Raw genomic sequence first — 25,438 nt, 5'->3', positions numbered from 1 at the left:
CTCACCCAAAGGCTGTCCCTTAAGTGTTGAGTGACTCCAGTATTGCTGTTCATACTCTTAAAAGCTAAACCTTCACTCAGCTTCAGGACAAAGAGTGATGTGACCTTTGTTTCTGGTCATGTTTTGAGCTCACAGTTTTCTAACAATTGATAAATCTGCACATCATTTTTACCTGGAGCTGGACCATAGCACATACTGTAGATATTTGTAGGAAATGCTGCAATAAATTTTGCTTTATGCTTGCCTGTATCAACAAACTGAGTGCTTGAATGTGTTGTGTGTATATACTTACATGTATCAGTCTGTGCTACCTGTGTGTGGCGAGGGAGGGGGAGATAAAACCAGTTTGTGGCAAACGGAGTTACAAAGTGGGATAAGACACATCTAAATGATTGCAGTATAAAGGCTGGTGGAAAGGATGATCTGCAGTAAAGTGTCCCTTTTTTAGTCCCTGCCACCTGACAGCAGACGCTCTGCAGTTACTGCAGCCTTTGGAGTACCCTGTCAACTGAGGCTGCAGCTGAGTTTGTAAAAGATTGCAGGGAATGCAGTGTTTTAAAGCTATTGTTGTTTTGTCCTTCATTAAGGCACAACATGTTTTGATTTGTATAAGGAATATCTTAAAGATGGGACGCTTTGGCAATGTAAACAACTGGAAAAGGAAAATGCATCTGTTTTCTATTACAGTCTAATATGATACTCATCTGTGGCATCTGAGTAATGGACACTTGTTTACATATTACAGAATATAGATTATAATTTTATAAACATAGTTTATAGTTGCATGCTGGTTTCCTGAATAAAAGAAAGAAAAGCAATAATGGCTTATAGAAATGCTTGCACTGAGACAGTCCTGGAAGTCCAGCAGCCTGGAAGAAGCAGCTGGTATCTAAGGGCGGGAGTGGAAAGCCTCTGCTTTCTGCTCTGCCTTTCCCATAGCTCAAATACTGCCTCTCTTTATGCTCAAATCTGTTTGTTACTGCTAATGACTTTGCTTACTAAATTTAGGATTTGTTGTAAATGAAGATTACACCATTGTTTTCCTGTAACTGCATCTGATTTGTAAACCCTTAAGTGGAAGAGAAAGTCTCCTTCTGTGTTTTAAAGCAAAATGTCAGTAGACATCTGTGTACTTCCCTGGTTTAATCACTACATCTAAATTGCAGCTGTGGGACATTTCCAAACCCCTGCTTTCCTTTCTTACATTTCCATTAATTTTTAATGAAGCATGGCTTTGTTGAATGAATTGGGTTATTATTTTCTGAATCTCAAGTACATCATGCAACTGTAGTGGCCAGTTCAACATTTAGAATCCACAGCTTTGAAATCTTACATATCTGAATGTATTCTTACTGTTTGTTGATACAAGATTGCTGTGACTGAAAGAACAGTGCAAACAAATTTGGTTATTTTGTCCTCTCTTGAATGTCTAAGCTGACAGTACACTTCAAGCAGCCGTAAAGGAGTCATCTGAGCACAAAAGAGAAAATAAAATATAATAAAAATAAAATAAAATATGGAAGCATGTGTAGATACATTCCTAAGCCTATATGGAAGAACTGTGACAAACAAAAAAGTAGAAAAAGATGGGAGGTTCATGGGTCTTTTTATTAAAAATCTGTGTTTACAATTATGCAAAAACCTGATGGTCTAAGATGAGTTAACTTTAAAATAATTATTTCATCATTTGCCCTATAAGGAAGTTCAGGGTATTTTAGCTAAGTTGCTTATTCTTTTGAAAATGTATATTACAAAAAGATTTTTCACTTAAAAACTCATATGAATGTCTGTATTGTCTATATTTTGCATGGTAAAATAGCAGAACATCTAATTTGCTCCTGTTTTTGACAACCTTCAGTGCTTAAGGCAGAAATTTCCCATGCTTTTTACTAGTCTCCCTCCAGATGAAATTCACTGGAAAGCTTTAGCTGAAAGAATTTAACTATCTTCAGTGAGATGAGAACACCATCCCTTTTTCTTCTCTTCCAACCACTGCTTCAGACAGTGCTGATGTTCTGCAGATTTTGAAGTGACCTTGAAGTTTGGAAGGAAGCAATTGCTCCATTGCAGGGGGTGTATTTGCCTGAAAGCCACACTTCGTTATGTCAATACTCGGAGTAACTGAGAAATGTCAAGTTGCATTTACAGTAGAACTTGCTGCACCTTTAGGTATTATTTGAAAAAGCTGTGGCTCACTGTGTAAGCTTCCACAGACCCTGATGGTGCTTTTTCTATTAGCAACCAGGACTGCAAGCTGGGAGAAAATCACAGACAAAAATGAAGTTTGAAAGGCAGTTTTTTCCTTGCTGAAATACCAGGACTTCAACAGAAGGAAAAGGTTCCTGTGTTTGTATTTCATCATATTGTCTCTGTAGAAAAAAAATTCCTACAGATACTGCAGAAACTTCTGACTTCTACTTGTCATGATTCTTAAATCAAATTAAACACTGCATTAAACCTTATGCATAGTTGGTAGCTAGAGAGAGATGAATACACAGTTATTGAGAGTGTAGAACATGTAACAGAAAAATCATTACCAATATAGGATGTACTTTAAAATATACTGTATATATAACTTTTATACATACAGTATATATAGAAGTTTTTTATATACAAAATGTATATATTGTAAAAAATAACTGTAGTTAGTTTTTCCCTTCTTCTATGATAATTCTTATTTCTAACAGTCCTCAGAATATGAACTGAGAGTCATAAATTTTGTCTGACAGTAAGGAGGTTTGGGGGGAGGGAGGGTGTTCATTTTTGATGCAGGGAACTGTCCTGGTTTTGGAGAGCTTTTTTGTCCAGTAATGCAATTGAACTACTTTTTTCATGCTACTATAGCCTATTTTAGCTCCTTTTTATATAATATACATGCTTATAGGCAGTGCTGTTACACTCTTACCTTTTCTACATGTGATAAGTAGAAAAGGCATGTTACAGAACAATGTGATGGGCAATATACCTTCTGATAGAACTCTAAATGGCAAAATATATATTTTCATATGATAACATATTTGCAGAGTTTTCTTCCTTTAGTGATATCTTTAGAAAAGCTTTAATAATATAAAAAATCTGTTGTTGCTGGAAAACAGATGTACAAAATAACATTAACCAAGATCTCTTTAGTTGCTGTGCTGTGTATTTTTTTTTACCCCAAAAGACCATGAAAATTGAAGTTTTATAACAAAAGTACTAGCTTTATCTTAATTAAAACCTTCACTTAAGAGAACTGGACCTTAAATTAGAACCTTTTTAGCTCTGGCATGAAGATAGAGATGGAAAGTAGAAATTGGGATACTGCCATTCTTCATATATCTTCTTTGTTGTAGCTTGGCCATTCAGAGTCCCTATTACTGGAGGTACAGGGAGTTTCCAAATGTATAGAAAACTGTAAAAAACAATGGAATAGTCTGTTGGATAAGGGGGGAACACAGGAAGAATTTATAGGTACCTTCTGAAAGCAAAAATTGTTTTAAAAGATGACCACTGATTGTTTTTTAAATTATATTTTTTTTTATATAATTTCTCTCCATGTTTCAGGCTGCCTTCTTCCATCTCAGGCATATCTTTGATTTGCACTTGCTCCTTGAAGTATAATGCAAGGTTGTTTTTTAAATTACATCTATAAGGCTGAATGGAACATTACCCTCCTTGTTTGACCTCCCACATGCAATACACAATCCATTAAATCTCATGTAATATTTAAGAATTTAATACATTCTTTGCATAACATAACAGTAATAATACTGACAAAACACTGCTCCAAGCAAAACTGCTTATACAAACAGCTGATCTGTGAGCAGTGGAACTAATGAAGCTGTTTCCTATAGATTTTTCTCCTATATTAACTGTCCCTTTCCCCTCTGCAGCTTCTCTGGAGTATCTGACCAGCAGTGCTGGGCTGATGAGGGGGTGGGTGCAGGGGCTGAGCATGGGTGCTGAGCACACTGTTCCCTTCATTTTGGGGAGAGTTTCAAATGTATCATCAGGTACTTTAGTAATCCCCAGGGCTATCAGCAGGCCAGGTTAGGTACAGATTCTTCTCATGGTTAAGAGAACTGGGTGGTCAGTGATACAAATTTGTGTGGTAGGTTATGAGAACAGAGAACTGTTTTATGATATTATAATGTGCAGTGATACAGCATGATAAGCCTGGATTTTTATATATTTTGTCAAGGTTAATGTCTAGAGGATGTTTTCAGTCACTGATTAACCAAGACATCTTAATAAAATGTGATATTGTGTACAGATCCTTTAGTGTATATGCTAAGCCTTTAATCTGTACTGCTGTATGCTTTTAATTTTCAATTGACTCATACCAATAGTTTCTAAAGGGTTATCCTTAGTGCTGGATTTGACAATTCATGGAAGATTTATGTGTGACAATAATACAGTTTCTATCATTCAGTGAGATTCTTCTGATACTCTTGTGAACAACTCATTATATGGAAAGAATTTCATGTGGCATGCTTTTTTTTTAAAGTTTAAAATATCTGACTGAAAATTTGGAGATGAGAAAAACTTTCACCTATTTTGACTTTTGCTTGTGTAATTATACAGTTTCATAATGCTAGATTGGTGTCGCAATTAAATAGCTAATGTGACTGTTGATTAGTTTCCCATTTGAGATCATGGTATCTGAACAAGTGAAGGTTAGTCCATTTAGGCTGTTAGTAACTTTAAAATATAATATTGGCAGTCATTCAGGCTTTTAAGATTTTGCAGAATGAAACTCAAAAGAAACAGCAGTAAAATACTTGATTTGTCTAATTGGTCATTATAATTTGGATTTAATTTACAGCTGCATCCAAATAGGGTTTCCCCCTCCCCAAGTGCCTGCCAGGTGCTGCCTCCTCTGCTCATGTATTTCAAACGAGATAGCTTCATAGTTTTGAATGAGATTGTATTTCCTTTGTGCCCTTTCATCACCCTATATTTACTATTTTCTTGTTACTATGGTTTCTGAAAATAAATTGGATGACAGTTGTTTTGAAAACCTAATCTATATACAAACAAGTTTTTCAGTGTTTAAATGGTGCAATGAATAGTCTAGCATGGACTATCTCAGAGCTCATTAAAGTGCTCAGCATTGTTATTGAGGTTAATCCCATTGCAGTCCCGGGTACGTTTATTGCTAATTCAGTGGGAGGAGGAGGGTAGAGCTCTTGCTTTACCCGTGAAGGCTTATTTTCTGATGTTGGAATTTTGTTGCCTTTTTTTTTCCTCCAGCTAAAAATTCTATTGCATGTAGAGTATAGTTAATTTTATAAATCTGTTTTAACGTGGAATAATGCTTGGCTGTATGTAGTCACACTCAAATGTTGTTTTTGTAAGCATTGATACTTTTGCCTCCCACCCTTGTGTGTATGGGTTGTAGCACAAAACTTGCATTTCCCACATAGAACATATTCTTCAGTTTGTAGGAGTGATCGAGGAATGAGGCATTTTTTCAGTTCTTTTTATTCTCAGCAGCGTGTAGCTGCCCAATGTTTTATTTATAGCACCTGTCCAGATGCTGCCCTGTGTCTTTCTTCTTGTGGGCACTGTCAAGACATTACCACCCTGCTGTCTGCCCCTGGCACAGTCTGAACTCTGCTGGCAGGTAGCATTTCTCAGCTCACAGGCAAGGAACTGAGACTCAGGAAGATTAGGGCAGAAAAATGATTCCCTAGATATTACAGTGACTGTGCATGTTTGAGACTTCACAACTTCCTCCACCTCACAATTAAATTTCATGTAGAAAATAGATGGGGTTTTATCTTTTCCTTGAGACTAAGACAAAGTAACTTGAGTAAAACTACAGAGCAAATCAAACCAAGGGCAGAATTAGATTTTAGGTTTTTCTGCATGTGGTTGTATGCTTGTCCAACTCTCTGGAGGTCATATACCCCAACCACAGCACTTTACTGTTGGCAACCTTTGAGAATGGCTGATGCTTTGAATTTCAGTTATCAGCTTAAGTGTCAAAGGAGTCTGAACACCAAGTTTGAAGTGCTGGGAAGAGGAAGATGCCATGTGACTCTTAGAGAAGTTTTGCAATTTATGGCAGAGAGGGAAGGTTAAAAGGTCAGGTCAAATGAGTGCAAATTACTAGAAATAAATTGTGAATGTATGTGGATATACGTGAAAATGCCTTCATATTGAAACAAATGATGTTGTATGTCAGTAGTTTTTTAGGATTTCTTATCTTGGTCTACAAAGCAGAAACAACATGTCAAAGTGGTTACTGTAATTCATTTAATGTCAGACTGATGGTGGTATCTTGGTGAAAAACTAAATCTGTGGTTAAAATATTGTTTCCTAGTCCAGCTTCAAGATGTAACAAACTTGGCTGTTGCTTTTTACTAAAGGCCTTCTCCTTTCCCTTTTTTAAAGAACAACTTCTAATTTGTTTTCAGCTGTTTCTGCTGTATGGTAGATTTTATATTATGGAGTAGCAGATGGTTTCAAAATAATGGATTCTTTCCTTAGACCTTGGCTTTCCAAGCCTTTTGGTACAATTTTGTCAACTTTATGATATTTCATTTGCTCTTATCCTTTCCCTGCTTTGTTTTTTTGGCATGCTTTTCACAATGTGTTTTCCAGTACCTCTTTATTAACCTTGTTTGATATTTAATGCACTGTTGTTTTGAATTGAGGAAGTGTTTCATCCAAAATCACTGCAGAACTTCCTTCCCACGCTGCTGCCCAGACGTGTTGCAGACTAGCTACTTAATTTGCACTGGCAAAATTTCAAAGTGAAGGTCAGCTGGCCAGGTTATCCCCCTGCGGGGCTTCTGTATCCCTTCCTAAATGCCATTTTTCTTCTGTCTGTTCTGCATTTTCCCCTTATTTGTCCATTGGGAGGAAAATGACTCCAGTGAAGTTGAATGGTGTGACTCCTTTCTTGCTTTAAGCTGTAACTCTCACAATTTAGCATGTATCACAAAAACAGTTTCAAGGCAGTTCAGACTATTTATTTAGGGTTTTTAACATGTTGTCAGAGAAAATAAATCTGTCAGAAAATGAGCATTATAAAGTTGGGTCAGAAAAGCACAGGAGAACGTGGTAAGATTTGACTTCTGGAATGGGGAACCAGCCCAGAGTGCCAGAAAGGCATATGAAGTACAGATTCACAGAAATATAAGGATATTTAGCAGCTGAGATATATTCTGATTATGTGGTTGCTACACTGGGCATTATGTGTTGCTGACCTCCACTGCTAATGTAATTTAGTTGATATAATATGAGCACAGCGTTAGTGCAGTCAATTTTGATCAAAATTAATTGTGTATGTTTAAATTGCTGGCAAGCTGAGGGAGTGTGAGTGCATCTAAAGGCACCCAGCTCATCTGCTTCCCAATAGTCAGAGCAGCATTAATGATTCCCAGCATTGGTGAGTTTGTTGAATTCAAAACTGGCATTAAAGTAGTTTAATTTGAAAAATAAAGGTTCTAAGAAATCTCCTTTGAAGAACAAATTGCATAATGAAGTTGTTTCTGGGTTCCCCTTGTTAATATTGTCGATATTTGGTTATATGTTTGATAAAGATAGAAACTGAGCAGTATTTTCTTTTGAAAGATACAGCCATACAAAGTGTACTTCACCAGTGCCTTCTTGTGGATTATTGGGTCATCATGAGAGGTGGGAATGCCACAAATACTTCAGGGTTAGACTCTGCAAGACTTGGTGAGGTACAAATTCCAAAAAAATGAATGATCCCATTTGTTGAATTTGCAAGTTTATTTGAATCTTAAAGACACAAGCAGTGTTGCCCTGTGAGGACTGAAGCTGTTAACTTCGTGGTGCACATTTAGGGTTTGATATTGCTCTCATTACTGCAGTCTGGGGAGGAGAGAAGACCTTGGTCCAGCAGTGGGTTTATCTGACGGATATCAAACACAGACAGCGCTGCCAAGTGTATTAGAGGAGCATTATGAGAAGATTTGGGATGAACTTGGAATATTGATCTCATGAGATTCCTGGCTTCATAGTAACATCATTATTTTCAGTCCTGAAACAAAGGGATTTTCTCTCTGTTTTAAGATGGACTCAACCTTTAGCTGATTACTCAGATGGACTATTAGTAAAGCCAGGGAAAGATGCAGACCTTCAGTCCTTACAAAATTGGAAGACACAAACATGAGAATCCCATTTATAGCATCACACCTTTTAATGAGAAAGACTCTGCCCATATTTTTCATTTCATAGAAACTGACCAAGCACAAACCTACAGGCTGCATCTTGGATTTTTGTAACTTGCAACTACTGTACACTTGTTTTGTTTTATGGCTTGCTTAGCTGTGCCAGTGCAAGAAAAGTTGTAAAATTTATTTACAAAATAAGCTATTGATTTTAAGCTCCTTCTTTCTAAACTTAATTGTATTTTGTTTCTTTTAGTCTTCAAAAAACCCACAAACTTTTTTTTTCCAAAATTGAAAAGATTAAATATTTAATCAGAAATTCAGTGTTTAGGTCATCGGTCTTGTTCAAACCCCTGACTGCTACTGATTTTGTGTAACAGAGCAGGAGATCCCTTCAATATTTTTTCTACATAGAAACTTTGTGATTTCTCTTTTCCAGCATATTTTATGCCAGTGCAGAGAGCTGGCTGGTGTCCTCTTTATTGGTGGAACCAGGCAAATCTGACCTCCAGCAGCTTCACTCTCTCCCATGCCAGGCGCTCGGGGCAGGCAGTCCTCGGCTTCGTGTCTGTGGCAGCAGCCTTTCTTGCTGACCTCCGTGATGGGTTGAGTTTTCTCTTGAATGAGTTTAAATCAGGTTGACGTGCTGTGAAGATGAAATCAAACATACGAATTCTTTGTTGGGCAGAAGCTCATCCAAAGAATGTGTGTGGTTTAGTTTGTGCTTTCCCACTGTACTTACATCCCAGGAAATGGGTTCTTAAATGTAAAAACCTGGTTCTGCTCATCATCTTATTTTTAAAGTCTCATAGTTGTTGTTTTTTCTCCACCTTCTCTTTCTGGGGAAAAGAGGAAAATTTTCTACTGTAGTGAGGATGTTTGGTTTTTTCCCAGTGCTGTACATGGATTTTGTGTGAACCAATAGCAGAAAGGCGATATCATCTGTAAGTGGTCTTCTTCCTCCAACAGTGAATGACCTCTGTAAAGACAAAACCGGGTGGAAACACCAAATTCAGTTATTCTGCTTTATAGGAAAGGGCTTGGCGAAACCGAATCTTCATTAATTCCCCATTTAATACGTTCACAGGAAAGCTGAAACAGGCATTTTGGGGTACAAGAAAGAAAAGTTTATCTATTAACCGTAGATTACAGCCTGTGAAGTTGAATAGCGATGTTGTAATTACTTTGTTGGTTCTGTTTGGAATTGCTTTTGTTAGGCCCGGGCTGCAATTAACACACTGGAGCGGCCATTGTTCCTGCTGCATTCCTTGGCTCTTTCGGCGTCGCTGGGAGTGGGGAAGGCTGCAGTTTATTTGCATCTCTTTGAAAAGGACTTACTTGAGCTAGCTTAAATTTTGGTCCGTGTTTTTAATTTACCCGAAGGAGATGCTTCCCGTGCCTGTGTGCACGGTAGTGATGCCCTGGATGGAAACACTACCTGTGCTCATCCGTGTGGGGCGCCGGGCCTGGCTTCGGCTCCTGGGTAGGTGCGCACCGCTTCAGGGTAGCTGATGGCTCGTGCAAATGTCACCGAGACGAGCTGTAAATGAGTTTTTCAAGCCTCTTAATGTGTTTACTTTGTATGGGATCTCTCTTAAAGACACCCCGTTGTACCTGTCCAGGCTGCACGGTGGAATCGGCTGGTGGATTCCCTCATGAGCCCTCCCGAGGATGTTTACAATGGTTCTCCTTTTGTTTCGAGCTTTTGTTCAGGAGCTTTTTATTTTTTATGAGCTAGATTTGTTACCTATGTCGGAAGACACTGTTTAATCTACACAGAATAAGGTGATCTATATGATCCTAAAGTAAACAACAAATGCACTTCTAAAACCATTTATTTATAACAAGTAACTATGACAGGGAGTCTTCAATTAGTCCGTGGTTTCAAATGAGGTGTTGATGGGATAAGTACAGTTCTGGAGAATGTGTTTGGATTAACAAGGTTAATGGCAGAGCTGCAAAATATCCTCATTTGGTAGACTCAGAAAAAACCTGCATTTTCTTCAGTCAAGAACCATCTTTTCATTGACCTGGCTCTGTCACCTGTGGAGTTGTTTCCTAAACAGATGCCAGCTGACACTGGAAAGGTGCCACAGTGTGCTGAGCAGGTCTGCTGTTTAGGAGCTGTGTTTTGCCCTGCTGTGTTAATCAGTGACAAAGTAGTTGCATTTATTTGCTGAAATGATGGTAGAACTTCGACAGCAAGTTCATGTTACTGGACTGTTTCGAAATTAAATGACCCTGTGGAAGGGCATTTCTGTTGGTGTTTTAGGGACAAGGCACATTATTGGCTCTTAATAGCAAATGGAGGTTTACATTGGCTACTGGAAAGCCTTTTGCTGAAACATTGCTTGAGTTTTCACTTTTGTTTGCTTTGTTTTATTTTTTCCTCTTTGGTTACTTCCAAATAGAATGGAGTGTAAGGAAGAAGTAAGGATCACACTTAAAAGTGTAGTTTAGCAACACATCTATGTTATGAAAATTCTGTTTAACTTCAAAAAAGATATATTAAGCTGTCTAGACACTCTCCTCTTAGTTCAAAATTTAAGTACTCTTCTTCTTCAGCTCCCCAATAATGGAAATAAAATGAAATATCACTTTATTTTTAGTTACTGGATTTAAGAATGGGATTTCAGCTGTAATAGGAGCTGCAGCTAGCTGTGCTGTATCCATCCTGGACTAAGAGATTTGAGAAGGAAGCTTTGCCAGCTGGAACATGCATCAGTGTTATCTGCATGTGTGTTGTAACAGATGTTGAGCAGAGACTACTTGTCAGAGGTACCTTGTAGAAACTTAAAGATGCTTGCTTGTTTCAGTACATTTTTCTTGCATCACTTTTTCCATAAAGTCAACCATGAAGTGCATTATTGGGGACTCCAGCTGAAACTTGTGGTGAATAGGAAATAGATTAAACACAGGTTTTCCCTTTTCTCTGGTTGCCAACAGTGATGTCAGTAGTTTTAAAGATCCTTACCTCAGCTCGCTGCTGTCCTCGCACTCTCTATTAAAACACTTGTCTTCTGCACTGTTTTTTGTGTTGTTAAGGAAATGCTGATGGCTGGAGGTATCCAGCCAATTATTTCATTTCCAAATAAGGTTCTCTCACCTTAAAGCACACTGCAATAGCTCACTGAGGAGAGAGGAGATTCATATTGTTCTGTCAAAGATTTGGGAAATACTCTTTTGAAGTCCAGCAAAGAACATTTGTATGCTAAAATTGAGGATAGGGTTTTGGCTGTGCATGAGGCACTAATAATGGATACAAGGTTTATAGGTTATGTGTATTTCCAGTGGCCTTGGAGGAGCAGCTTTGCTCTCAGATTTTCTGTTTCCTACACATCTTTGTGCATTCAGACAGAACAGGCACCACTGTCCTGTAGCAGTAGTGTGGCTTGTCATTCTTGGTTACTCAGTTCGTGTTTTGTTGGAGGAGATTGGTCAGAGGAGTTTGGTATGAAAGCCAGCAATTGCAATCAATAGTTTCAGATGGTCCTTAGCAAATATACTGGTTGATTTCTTTTTTTTTTCCTTCCCAAAAGTAAAAGAAAATAAAATATAATACATCTTTAGGAAAGGGTGACAGACAAATTTCCATGTTATACTGCTGAAGATCTGGAGGTCTAGGTACAAACTTGAAACTGCTACATGCCCTTATGTCCTGTCATACCTGCAGCTGACATTTGTATGAAATTCAGCCTGTACCAGGTCATGTCCTACATGATTCTGGCTCTTCATCCTGTCTCCAGCCCTTGGATTTTTCAGGCTTCTGTGATTTCTTGCTCATTTTACACATGCGTGGGACTATAATGTACAAGTGTTTGGGTTTCTGTAACTGTGTGTTTCTTCAGTTTTCTTTTCTTAGTGAATTCCTCTAGAAAGTGTTTTGTTTTTCCAGTAGACTTGTTACTCTCTTTCTTCATCTGCTCTTCTGACTTCAGAATCCAGGAATAAATGCCCTCCAGTAAGTGGTTGAGATGACTTCTTGGCCATATTGATGGAATTGGTGAGGAACCAGATGGGACAGGCAGTTTTGTTCAATACATGATGTATTTGAGTTTAGATGACCTGAATACTGGTGAAGAGGTGTAGAACTTGGCCCTGATACTGCAAATCATTTATTATTTATGCTTTTAAAATCTCTTAGCACAATCAAGTCTGACCATGTAGAAAAGCTGTTTCTTGCTGTCCTTCCACTTGCCCTGTCGGTGCAGGGCAGATCAGGCCTTTGGGCCCGGCTGGGAGCACCCAGCTGTTCCTCTGGCCCTGCTGGATGGGAGCTGGGTGTGGAACACCCACCTCGGATATGCAGCACGCACATCACGCACACTTTGCTCCTCCATTTAAACTAAGCCATTTCTCCTTTGTTGCTTGTCTTTATTAATAATAAAGTATGGCATTACTGGCTAATTTTAGGTCAAATGTAGTTGAAAGCTGCACAGCTATGTGAATCTGTGTATAGATACTCTGGTAGGGAACATTCCAGTAGATCGCAATGTGAGTGCAGAAGAAAGTTGAAAGTAAATAAGAGATCTGTGAGATAATTCTCCAGGGAGTTTTCACAGCATACCACACATCATTTGCAGGGATAGGCTTTCCTTTCACTTGAAGGACCACACAAAGTAAATTTTGTTTCTTGTGCAATTAAAGAATATAGGACAGGAGGTCTTTTCAGTTTTTTCACTTCCATGTGTCTATGGGATGCCTTTATTTGTACTGAGGAAAATGCACTGTTTACCTGTCTTTTCAGGAGCACAGTTAATATTGAACATAGAAATAGACACACTTTTATGTAAAATATGAGTCTTGCTTCAGCAGATTTTAGCAAAACTACTGAAATGTAAATGCTGGTAGTCCTCTAACCCCAGTTAAAAGACAGATTGTATTCATTTCAGTGCTGTGTGGTTCGGTCCCCAGTGGGTCTGGCTGCATGTCGGCGGTGTGCAGAGAGGAGCCAGGGCTGTGGTGTGAGAGGCCTGAGGGTGGTGGGCAGTGAGGGACACCAGGGCTGTGTGTGTGGCCAGCCGGTGCCACAGGACCTCAGGAGCAGTGGGAGGCAGCCCTGGTGCCCCAGCGTGTGACCTCAGCTCTGTGTCCCCCAGCAGGGACCGTGGTCCCCACGGGGGCTGGAGCAGCTGCCAGCAGGACACGAGGCCATCCAGCCCCGAGTGCATCCTGCTGGACACTGCCTCACTCCTCATCAGGCTGGGACTGACAGCCTGCCTGGGAGAACCAGCAGAAAGGCAGAGAGCAGAGGACTTGCTGACCCAGGCACCAGTCTGTGCACAGTGCATGTGCGCTGGGTCAGGGAGGCTGCAGCAGATGAGGAGAGCTGGGGGGACAGGGTCAGAGGCACCTTCTGGCCTTCATTCCCCACTAAACCTGTGCCGTGCATTATCGGGGTTGCAGGACCTGGTTTTTCACCCAGCCCTCTCTCAGAGGGAAGCAGAATGTAGATAGATTTATGGACTTTATCAGGATTTTCTATATACAATTTTTTTAGCATTGGTATGTCAAGTAGGGAATGGTAATGCTGCACCCTGAGTGCTCCATTCCTTGGTCATCCTTCCCAGGCCAGCCATGGTGTTTGCAGGTAGCCATGAAGGCCTTTTGTAGGGCCTGACATGCAGTGGATCTTTCTTGTAGCTGGTAAAAATACCAACAGCAGGTTGGTGTTTGGAGCCTTTCTTTCTCTTGTTACAGGAGCTTGTCAGAGTTAATCAGTATGGACACTTAAATTGTTTCTGCTTAGGTGAATCTCTTGCAAGTTTTAAATGTGTTTCTGACTGCTTTGAATTTTATTGCCAACATCTGTTTTAAATGCTTTTGGGATTCACATGCTCGAATACATTTCAACTGTGTATGCCATAATTTTTCAAGGTGCTAACGCTTTCAGTTTGAAACTCTTTTAAAGAGGAAAAAAAAGGAGGGGGAGGGAAATGTAGAAAAGTTTTGAAGTGCTCATGATGCTAATTTTCTTTCTCTTTCAATTTCAGAATGATGACCTACAGAACCTCACCAAATCCTTATTTTAAACTCATGGGTATCAAGACTATAAATGTTTCATGCTATCACAACTAGGACCTCACCTCCTCCTCCTCTTCCTCTGTAAATGGGTACGATGCATCCAGTTCAGTTTGTTTACTTTACACAAACCTCAGGAGTTGTTGACTGAGCTGCACATCCTGTGTTGTGCCAAGCAGAAGCACTGTGACACCTGGACAACAAGTCTCTCTTACTTCATATCCTCTACCATAAGGACTTAGCTGGCCACATGAACTGATGTGCCCACCACTATATCATGGGTGAGAATGGGTATTTTACTAGCACATTTACACAACTTCATTTGCTGCTGAAAACCTGTATGACAAATCATCATTGTAAATTATTACATACAAAACTTAATGTTGGTTGCAGAGTATTAAATATTTAACATAGGTTTTGATTTATACATGTACTTTTTTAATTAAAATGTAACTTTTCCTACAGCACATCTTTTTTGATGTGGAACTGAGGTATACTATATTCTGTTGTAAACAGAGTGGGGAACCTGCTTAAAACAAGGCTTCTAAGAATAGAGTAGGGTACTATTCTTGTTTTAAGATTGTAATTCAGAAAATAATATAATATGAGTCATTGGTCCCTGGGCCTTGATTGTACAGTCATATTTACTGATACTATCAGTTGTAAGATAACTCTGATGTTGAGCTGAATTCTTTCCAAAAGAAAAATAATTTTGTACTCCTTGTAAAATAATAGTCTGTATTAACTGCAATGAAGACAAACATTACTGTACATGGGTATTTACAAGTGTCAACTTGAATTCATCAATTGCACAGGAACTGACAAAAAAATCAGAAAAAAAGAAATCAAAGTCTTCCATTGTATATATTGTAAAGAAGAAAAAGAAAAAAACAACCAACAGGAAACCACAAAGCAAAATGGAAACAAAAAAGGGTGAACTTTTTAAATTGACTCTTTCCCTGGAATGAAAATGTGGGTGTTTGTAAATTCTGGAAATCTCTTTCTATATGTAATAAACTAGATACTGTTTTATCTGCTGTAGTGGGTTTTGGGTATTTTTTATTTTTTTTGTAAGCTGTCTCAAATATCTGAAATTCTCCCACCGGGTTTCTGTAATGTTTCCATGGTTTGTCATTGAGAATGGCTGTGGACCACCATAGCTTAAGAATGAAGTGTAATTAGGTGGAATAGGAAGTATGCTTCCTTGCATTATTCCACTAAAGCCCTTGTTTCTGTTTTCTGAAGACTTTTCAGGATCCAGCTCTCCATCCACTGAATTTGGGGGAAGGGTTCACAGCATGTAAAATCACTTGGAAGCCATAGCAAGACTTCAGCATAAAATTTAAAAAGCATGGCTCAGATGATTGGAAATCAGTGCAAGAGGCACGACAAGGAAGAATTCTTCTGTGACTCTCCTCTGCTTTACACTGATTCTGTGCAGATGAAAATTCTTTTGTGCATAACATTTGCAGAGTCTTAATTCTTTTGGGGACTGGAAAAATACTGGATTTTCAAGTAAAATGTTGTTGAAGTGATAATTGAATTTGAAGCCATGTCATGTCCCCTTTGGTCCCTCCTGCTTCCACGAAGCAGCTCCATGGACTAGTGCACATTCAAAAGAATTCTTGTTATCAGGAAAAGGCAGGCAGGCACAGCAGCAGCTCTCCTGCAGGAAGGCTGTCAGCCCTCAAAGAAGGGGTTTCTTCCCCCTGAGATGTTTATGATGTCTGGGATTAGGCTGTGGTTAGTGCGGTGTCCACTTCTGACTGTAGTATAGATGAAGGGGCCATTGCACAGCTGCTCTTCACCACTCCTTTTGCTGGAGGCTTACCAGTCCCTTAGCTCTGCTGGTACTGCTGCACATATAAAACCACTTTGACCCTCTGAAGTCAGAATAGTCACTTAGAAAGGACTTGCAGCTTAAGAAAACTTAAATTGTTCCAGATTCACCGGAACAACTGCCGCAGTGGTGATGCTGGCAGAGTGAGGGTGCTGGAGCATGGCGAGGCTGCAGCCTGAGAGGAACCTGTGCCTGCCCAAGTGCTGCCTTGGGAAACCTTGGCCTTTGCTGACAGAGAAGTCTCCTCTCAAAGGTTCTGATACCAAGCAGAAGCAGACGAGGCATTGCTGCTTTTTTATGTTGGAAGGGACAGGTGGATCTGGAGTAGCTCACCTGTTACCCTTGATGAGCAGTGATATGGATTTTTCCAAAGAACATTTAGTACCTAAGAAGGTAGCACTTGCTTTAAAAAGAAAGTCATGTGCATCAGACCAGTATTTAAATTTCCAAGTTACCCATTTTATCTTAAGCCTTCTTTTTTTTTCTTTTTTGTTCCTTTTTTTTTTTTTTTATTTAATGGGGTTTATTTTTAATGAAAGCTTGCATATATTTATTTGCAATGAAGTAACAACATAAGAACAACTCACCCTCAACTCCTTTGCCCAGTCTTCTCCATCTTAGTGAATTAAATTAAATGTTCATTGTGTTGATTTGGTTGCTAAATATTAGCCTGTGTTGATGTTTAAGTGCTTTGCATAGAAAAGCATTTAATGTCCATTGTGCCAAGGCATTGTTCCAGGTAATTTGCAAAATCTGGCAATTACTAAAATCACAAATTTGGAGATGCTGGAAGTTACTGTTAAGGTTTAAAAGGCACCAGTAAGTTCATTTAACATTGGTAGGAATATTTCACAGTTATACCTCTTTGTGCAAATTTTGTTCATAAAACAAAATGAGTTCTACAAAAGTGTAGGAATGGACAGTGGTCATTAGGGATGGCAGGGGTGATGGTGCTGATCTGGTGGGTTTCCATTCATCTTAATGATAACACACAGGCAGAGAAGGAGCTTGTTAAAGATGTTAATGTGCATAGGGTTTATGCTAATCATTATTTGTTCCTAAGGAAAATTAAAGATGCCTGTTCAGCAAATGTTTGAAAAGACTTTTGCAACGAATTGCATTCATAACCAAGCCTAAAACTTGATTATTGCATAGATTTTTATTCTTATGAATTACAAACTTTAATAAATAGATGATTATGAACCAAACCCTTTTAAATTAAAGCAAAAATGCCTCAAAAATACAGTTCTATATTATCTTATCCCTTTATGAATTCTTTTGCACTGTCTGCCACAGAACAGATTGTCATTTCTCTAAGTTTGAAAATGAGCACATGGGATCAGTCCTAGATCAGCTGGTAACACTCAGATGCTTGGGAGTTTATTTTGCTTTTAATTTTTTTCAAGTGGATGTTTCGGGTTATTATTTAAGTTCCTTTCTGGCTCTGTTACTGGCACAGCTTCAGTGTCAAAAACTCTCTACTGAATGCATTTTATTAGTGCTATTGGTTGAAAATGAGAGGGGTTGGAAAAACCATTTGAAGTAGTCTCCAGGAGCACAAGGAGCATTAACACACTTGGGTTTTGGCGAAGATTGCTATATTCAAGTTCAGTTTGATTCTGAGTTGATGTATATGTTGTGGAACTCTTAATAAATTTTTGTCCTTCTAGTATTTGATACTAACCCCTTTACTTAGTATTTAAAATATCATGTCTTCCATAAGTATTGTTTGGGTGTTTGTTTTTTTTCAGTAAAAGTACAAATTCAGAAAGCAAAACGAGAGCTCAGGCCATGTTTATAAGCATGTTCTGGTGCTGTAGCCTTACTTTGTGCATATTTAAGAACCAAGCACTGTGTCCATCTTGCTAGCAGCTGACTTTCAGCTGAAGCTGTTTTTGTGCCCTCTGTTTCACTCTAGGGCTGGGTTGTGCCGGAGTGTTTGAGCTGTGTAACTGTGGCACAACGGAGCCTCAACGGGTGTTTCTGCAGGGATTAGCTGATTCCAGTGTTTAGGAGCAGCTTGAGTACAGCATTTGACTGCCCACTGAACCAATCTGGGGAGATGCTGGAGCACTTGTTCTGCAGCTTCATTCACCTAGGCTAGTGCAGTTTAAAGAAACAATACTGAAAATAGAGAAGTCGTGGCAAATTCTTGCCCATCTCCTCTATGGCCTCCAAGCCATCTTTGGGTGCAGATTTTGGGGGCCTTTTTTGTTTGTCTGATTTTTTCAATCTGCAAACTTTGAGGCTAGTTCAGTGGTGATGGGGAAGTGTAAATACTGTAAAGTGACAGTATTCACCCTTGTCCAGTTCACCTTGTATTTATCTGCCTGTCAGTATTTGCAATGAGATGTGAATTTGAAGATACTGTAAATAAATTTGTGAACTTAGCAGATCCCCATTAAAAAAAAAGAAAAAGTGAAAGTGGAAAAAAGTTCAGGACTTTCAGTTTGGAGAAAAACTTATTGGAGAAAAAATGAAGTGCTCGTTAATTTGAGGAAAATGACCTGACTGTAGAATGCACCTTACAGTGTTTGTAGAAGATAGAGCATTGCAAGGGAAAAGCATTAGAGCAGCAGTGCTGCTACAGAATTGATAAAAAATTAAAACAACCAGATAATGTCTTTGATATTTTTACCAGTAATTTTTGAAGATAAAAAGTTGTGACTTAGAGCTCTGCTCCTATCTGTCCATCCAAATGCTTGTGGCACTGAATATGACTGTCACAATCTGTGCCTTTCTTTTTTATTTTTTTAATTTCAAAATCAGTCTGGCACCTTTTGTCTGTTGGATGTCATGGCTGAGCTTTCCTGGAACATCAGGGAGAAAGTTCCTCCTGCTGCACATGGTTCTGCTCATGGGGCTTTTCCCAGTGTCCGCCTCAGACTGGGAAGTTACAGCTCTTTCTCCTCTTGTTTGCTTGTGTTTGTTTTTTTTTATTGCAATAACAAATTGTTAGTTAGATTGAATAAAATACCAGTTTTGTTGTGAATTATTTGCTGTCAGTAAATTACAATAAAGCTGAAATGTCAGGGGTTTTCTCCTCAGGTTATTGTGGACATGGTTACTGTCCTGCTGAGTTTCATCATTGCAGTGGTAGTGCTTTGTTCTTACGCCTTTTTGAAGATGGACTGAAAGAAGAAATGATAATTTTAACTATCTATCAGTTTACTGTTTCACCTTCAGCTTGTGAATTTAAAACAGCAGGTTTTTTTTTTTTTTAAACTGTTTAGAAATTTGATTAGGGAAGGAGTTTGAGAGCAAAACAACCCCAAATTTCTCTGATTCTGCAGTCAGCTGAGCTGGGTGCAAGGCAAACTTGTCACTGTTTCTTCCTCAGTAATCTGTATCTCTTGAAGTCCAGGTTGGCTTTTGTTTTTAAAAGGCTGATGGAAATAAGGTGAGCTGTGGTTGTGGTCTCAGTCCAAAACATGCATTTGAGCCCATTCAGGGCCAAACAGTCATTATTTGTCCTTTAAGTGACTAACTTCAGAGAAAAGCTTGTCTTCTAACACTAAAGTGGTGTCTTCAGACACCTCTGTGGTTTCAGTGCAGCAGGGCTTGGTTTTGTTTCCTCCGGAGCAGCCCCAAGGCCTGCCCTGGCTCTGGGTGCTTGGCTCCCCTCAGCAGTCACTGCCCTCCTGCCCAGCCGCCCTTTTCCCACAAGGTCTGGCTTTCCTCAGCCACCTGGCAGCGATGTGGCTCCTCCTGACAGCCTGCCCTTATCAGTAGCATGTTTTGCATTAATTTCAGCCTCCTCACAGCATGCCTGTGGGAACACGGCCTGCTGGTGGAGAGTGTCCGTCTCCTTCAGCCACACGTCGCTGCCGCCTCAGCGGGATCAGGGAAAGGTAAACTGAAATTCTCTTTCTGCCAGGAGGCAATTTGCCTGGATTTCTTCCCTGTTAGGCTGTGTGAAGTGGTTTGGTAATCTGTTGGCTCATCACCAGTCTCCCAGTCATGTGGGTAATCCTGAGGGTTGTCATCTGAAGTGAAAGATAAGGAGAAGGGCCTGAACGTGACACATGGATGTGAAAGATCAAGAGACTTCTGCCTGCTGTGTTATTTTTAAAATTAGAGCTGTTTAGTTTTGCCTCTTCCAAAGCATTATAAGAATGTGAATAAATAATTTGGTATTATTACATTAGTTTTGTGTATGCAAAGCAAAAATGATTTTTACTTTCTTCATCGAGGTGTTAGGAGGATTAAGTAATGAGTAAGAAGTACTTAACTCCTGTAGTGTTGGGTAACAAAGAAATGCTGCTAAAGAAGCTACGTAAACTGTCCTTGCAGAACAGTAGTACTGTCCAGCCCTTTTTGTCCCTCCAGATTTCAGTTTCCACTTCAGTGCTTCCTCTGTTCTGTTTAATGCCATCTTGCTTGCTCAGAAAACTCAGTTGCTGGAAAGTTTCCTTCTGTGTTTAGTCCATTCCAGTCCTCAGTTTCATTTCTAACTGTTACACAGCCAAGGTGTTCTCACCAGAAGATCTCAGCTTCAGTTCTCAACCCCCTTCTTAGCAATCTATTAGTGGGAGACATGCTTATCCCTGACACAGGAGGCTGCTGCTATTCTGGAGGACCGGTTCAATGCCTGCTAAAGGTTCACCGAAGTGATCTCTACTAAACAAAGCCTATAAGCTAAACACAAAAGCTTAAAGCAAGTGTATCCTTAAATTAAGAATGGCTCTACAGACACATAAGTGCTTTGGGGAGCCTGTGTTTGTTATTCCAGCAGTGTCATTGTGAGAGCTGGAGCTCTATGAAATGCAGATCTTCAAAGATGCCTTGAAGATACGATGCCTATGATTCTCCCTGTCAAAACAGAAGTCTCTTTTAAGGTCACAGTCAGCAAGTTTTTTTCCTCCTAATACCTCCTCCCTTGGATGCTTCAAGAAGGGAACTTCTTATTGTTGAGCTCCTCACCTTTTCACCTTACCAGTGAGCTCCTGGTGCCTTTCTGAGCTTTTCCTTTGCTTTCCTCTTTTCTGTGAAGCACTTTTAGCACCTGAATGTTCTTTGATTGCCATATGCTGACTCTGGGGACAGTGCTGCCTTAGTGAAACAAAAAGCCAGCAGAACTTTCTGGAGACATCCTGTGAGCAGCATTGGCTTGGACTTAAATGACCCAAGAATAGGGGAAAGTGTGAAATCCTTAACTTGAAACTGCCATAGTAGGCAGTGGGTCCTGAATCTGCAGGCACTTCAGTTTTACTGTGAGTAAATGGGCTTATAGCCTGAACATGGGAGAGGGGGAGGAGAGGTTTAGGAGGGAGAAATAAGATTATTTTTCCACGTAATAGAATTATTTTGATTTTAAAAGATTTGATCTTCTGTGGTATCTTCAGCTGGAAATGAAGGCTTGATAGAATACTGGGAGGGTTTTACCTGCTTGAGTAATTTTGTTCCTGACTAGATATGTGGAATGATTGAACTTGAAAGAAAAAGAGAGAACTCACTGTTTGTTTTGGGTTTTTTTTAAACATCATTAAATAAACACAATTTAGAACATGGTTACACAGATAATAACGTTACTCAAAAGGCAGAGCTTTCCAGTGTGAGATAGCATCCCATTAAACTTATCCTGGCTTTGGAGTAAGAGAAACAAGAAACCAGAAGACCAATGGCTCAGAGAACATTTGTTTCTCTTTTTGATGGGATCCCAAATGAGCTTGGTGTGCAGATCAGAGTCTCTTTCCCACAGTAGGTGTTACACACCTTGCTGTCTATCAGTGCAGTGGAAGTGTTTCCTAATGAAACTTCCATCACTGTAAAACAATCACATATCCTTGCTAAGCAAATAATGTCATAACTGTGATGTGGGTTTGTCAGTCCATTTGCTTAACAGCCTTGCTATTTAAGCAGGATGTTTGGCAAATATAACAGTAATATAAATTGATGCTGAATAGGTGAGATTTTTTGAGAAGAGCTGTGCTCTAACCTGTAAGAATTTAATGGCTTTTTGAGGTGTTTTTTCTTTGTTTTCATGAGGTTCTTTTGCTGCTTATTAGATTTGTGTTTCTGCAGAGTAGACGTGACTTTCAGTGAAGGCTTGTCAGTGAAGAATCAGTGACTGATTGTGTTGTAACAGACATTGAGATAGGTGCTCTCTGATAAATTTATATTTGATCTTTGTGTAGACATTGAAAGTGTCACTTTCCAGCACGCAGCAGCTCTTCTAGCTCCAGTGATCGCCAAATGTTATTTTGGGAAGTTACAGGAAGTACGTGCTTAGTCTGAAAATAGTTAAGGCCAGTTCTTAAAAAGAGGAGTTAAGCCACCTATGACTTACAATTGACATAGATAACTGTCATTATATTATAATTATTCCCTAAGAATATTTCTGGAGCTATAATTAGAAGGAAACAAGAAGTGAAGCTCAAAGGAAACAAATTACAATTCCAATGTGCTTAAATTCTCCCTTTTTCATCTTTGCATATTTTGTTGTTTTCAGTATTTCCACATATTTATTCAAAGCAAACTTTACCCAGCAAACAAGTCAGATTTCTCATCCCTAACATTTGCATTCCATGGTTTCTTCTCTGTTGTTCTCAAAGGTTGACAAAGACGAATTTAGACTGACTTGGCTTGGTTAAATAGCCTTGGTATTATAGCCTAATTCCACCTGTAGTGCAGCTTTTTGGTGTCATTGCAGTACTGTTGTCTGTCTAGGTATAATGTTGAATGCATTTTCTTTTGTTATAAGGGAAAATAATTCAAAAATAAACTTGTGAGAACTCTTAAGGCAGTGCCTTCAGAAACAGCTTTTACCTCCCGTGCTCCTTCACAGGAAATGAAAGGTCAGGAGAGTTAAACAGGAGTGTTGATTTTGCTGCAGGAAAATGCAGTGCCTCTGTATGATCACGATTTTAAATTACTTCTCCAGCTTTGTCACTGCCAGAATTAATCAGGGTAATGTATGGCAGAGTGAACTGAAATACATAAACACAATAAGGTACCCTGACTTCCTAAGACAAGAAAAAAAAGCATTAATTTCTGAGAGATGGCTGAATTAACAAGAAAATTCTTTACCATGTGAAGCAGTCCATAAGATATTGTTTTGTGCTGTGTTTTGTTTTAATGGTGAGACTTAAAATGAGGCTGCTTTAAGGAAGTTCATATCATAAAGATTCTTTGGGGGTGAGGGTAAAAAATTCATGATTCCCTGCCAGGTTTTTTATCTGAAAATGGGGTTGGTGTGAGAGTGTGTTGTGCACAGGCTTCCATAAACCAATGTCCTGAGGCACACAGCAAATAAACACATTGGAGGTTGTAATTATTGTTTAGCTGATGCCCTGTTTTAGATCCAGTTTAGAGAGCAGAGAATAGACATCACCATTCCTCCCACCTGCAGAATTTGAAGCTGGGTGCAAGGCTTAAGCTTGAACACGTGTTTATGGAAGGATACAGTGGGGTAAAAACAGACAACAAGGATTGGAAAAAGCCTAACAACATCCTCAAATGCCATCTTTGCCCAGGGAGATGGTATGATCCGAGTGGAGCTTGGATGCTGAATTTAACTTTGCTGAAATGGTTCTGGCCTTACCTGGTCTCTGCTAAGCGGAAGTGGCCTCAGAGAAAGGTTAAGCCAGAGGTCAGTGCTGTCCTGCCCCTGCCCATGGCCCTCCCCCTGGAGCAGGAGTGTTTGCAAGGGCTCTGCCAGGCCAGGCAGTGGCTGCACCCTGCCCAGTCTGGTGGGAAATCTCAGTGCTGATGATCACTCTTCGCTGACAAACTGAGTTCAGTGGCACTGTTCAGGTGCACCGTGGTTATGTGTGGTTATAGACCCAAACAAAACAAGTGGGAATTAGGCTGGTTGCAGAGCAGTCAGAACATGTCACAATGAAGTAAATTCCTGCAGTCCACACAGTTAAAGTGGTCCTCCTTCAGTTTTATAATTTATGAATATGTTTCTAGGAATAAACACAGGACTTGTGTGCTCGAGGCAATTGTTTAAAGCTCTAGCTTGCTCTTGTTTCACTGCATAACAAAATCCCCATCACAGATGGTAGTCAGGCCAGAGACAAAGCTTATAATGAATTGATGCTAATTTGGTTTTTTTATCACATACCGTTAGACTTCTGTAAACATTTCTTTATTTGTACCTTCTTGTGCACAGAGTATCCCCACCTGCATGGAAAGTCTGCCACTGCTACGAGAATGACTTGACCTAGATTTTAAAACAAAAACTGGACCCAGGAGGTTTTCGGCTGTAGGCTTACATTTTCTCTGGAACTGAACTTTCCCAAAAGTACATTGGCCTTGATCAAGGTCTGGAATGGGTGAGCTGAGAAGGGAATTCTTGCAACTCAACCCTGACTTTCTGATCCAGCCAGCATAATTATAGTTTAGCTACCGGCCAGTAGCACTGCTCTGGATAGCATCAAAGCATTCTTGTGAAGCGTTTTGAACTACTCCCAAGGACCACTTTTGTGGTCGCTGTGCAGCAGCTTCTGAGCACACCCTGAGCCTCTCTGTGCCCAGAGAGCTGCAGCTTCTGCACACAGAGCCCAGCTCAGAGCAGTGTGAAGGGCTCATCTACCAAAGGCTCCCTTGTAAAGGCCTGATAATTTGCCTGCTCGGGCATTGTGGCATCCATTGCATAACTGCACTTCAAACGCTGTCTGGAGTCCGTGGCAGCTTCCCAAGCAGGATCTATGGGATTGGATAATGCATCCGGAACGGGCTCTATCAAAAGCTTTAGCAAATCAATGCCTACAGAAATGAAATTTGTATTTAATCAATTTTATTGTTAAGAGTAAAAGAGGAAATCATAGATAAAAGCTTTAGGAATACAGAAAGGAAAAAATTAATTTGCAGGAAGCTAATTTCATTTGTTTTTAAGATGTGTTTTTCCAGTCCTTTGCTGGTGTGCAGCTTGTTGAAGGAAACTGACATGCTGGACGGAAAAAACAATGTCCATAGCAATGTTTTTGTCTGTGCAAAGAGTAGTGCAAATTATCTGTGCTTGTTTCTTCTTTCTTGAAGAACCTAAAATACACTATTGTATAGGTGTGTTCTGATTCAAGAGAAAAAAAAAGGAAAAAGGGAATTAGGTGAAACTGTAGAAGATGAAGAGAGCAAATGGGGAAACCATCAGAGTGACTGTCAGAGAAAGTCTGTGTATGAATGTATATGTGTAAAACCAGTAAATGCTCCAACAGCACTGACTGCAGCTTAACCAAAAGTCACAAATTGCCCTTGAAAGTCAGTTCTATTTTTATCCCACAACAGCGTTAACATCTGTATTTCATAGGTATTTTTTTATTAGTGCGTTACATGACGTGATGGGTTTTCTGTGGGCTTCAAGTTATGATTTGGTTTCTGTTAAGATGCACATGTGTTATGGGATGTGTTTAAGGCTGGATATTCATCTACTGGAGGAAATTTTGAACTGTTTGTGTTTCAGAGGATGTTGAATATTCACCCAGGACTCAATAGCCCACCCCTGTAA

General features: G+C 39.5%; 2 protein-coding genes across 2 annotated transcripts in view; both read left to right on the top strand.

Moving 5' to 3' along the window:
• IRS1 (insulin receptor substrate 1) overlaps nt 1-15,184 on the top strand; it is a 56,225-nt gene extending 41,041 nt beyond the window's left edge. The window contains exon 2 of the mRNA XM_086844838.1: nt 14,120-15,184. The gene's annotated coding sequence lies outside the window, so the exon portion shown is untranslated. The remainder of the gene's footprint in view (nt 1-14,119) is intronic.
• A 4,354-nt stretch (nt 15,185-19,538) lies between these two features.
• The window catches only part of LOC111933541 (uncharacterized), a 234,127-nt gene continuing 228,227 nt past the window's right edge, over nt 19,539-25,438 (top strand). Inside the window, exon 1 of the mRNA XM_086844843.1 lies at nt 19,539-19,838. Coding sequence (XP_086700969.1) covers nt 19,721-19,838 — 118 coding nt within the window. The 5' untranslated portion in view covers nt 19,539-19,720. The remainder of the gene's footprint in view (nt 19,839-25,438) is intronic.

The sequence above is a fragment of the Cyanistes caeruleus genome, chromosome 10, assembly GCF_971803275.1.
Source record: "Cyanistes caeruleus chromosome 10, bCyaCae1.hap1.1, whole genome shotgun sequence".
NCBI classification, from domain to species: domain Eukaryota; kingdom Metazoa; phylum Chordata; class Aves; order Passeriformes; family Paridae; genus Cyanistes; species Cyanistes caeruleus.
Note: the sequence above shows the minus strand (reverse complement) of the source record. Positions and strands in the feature narration are given on the sequence as shown.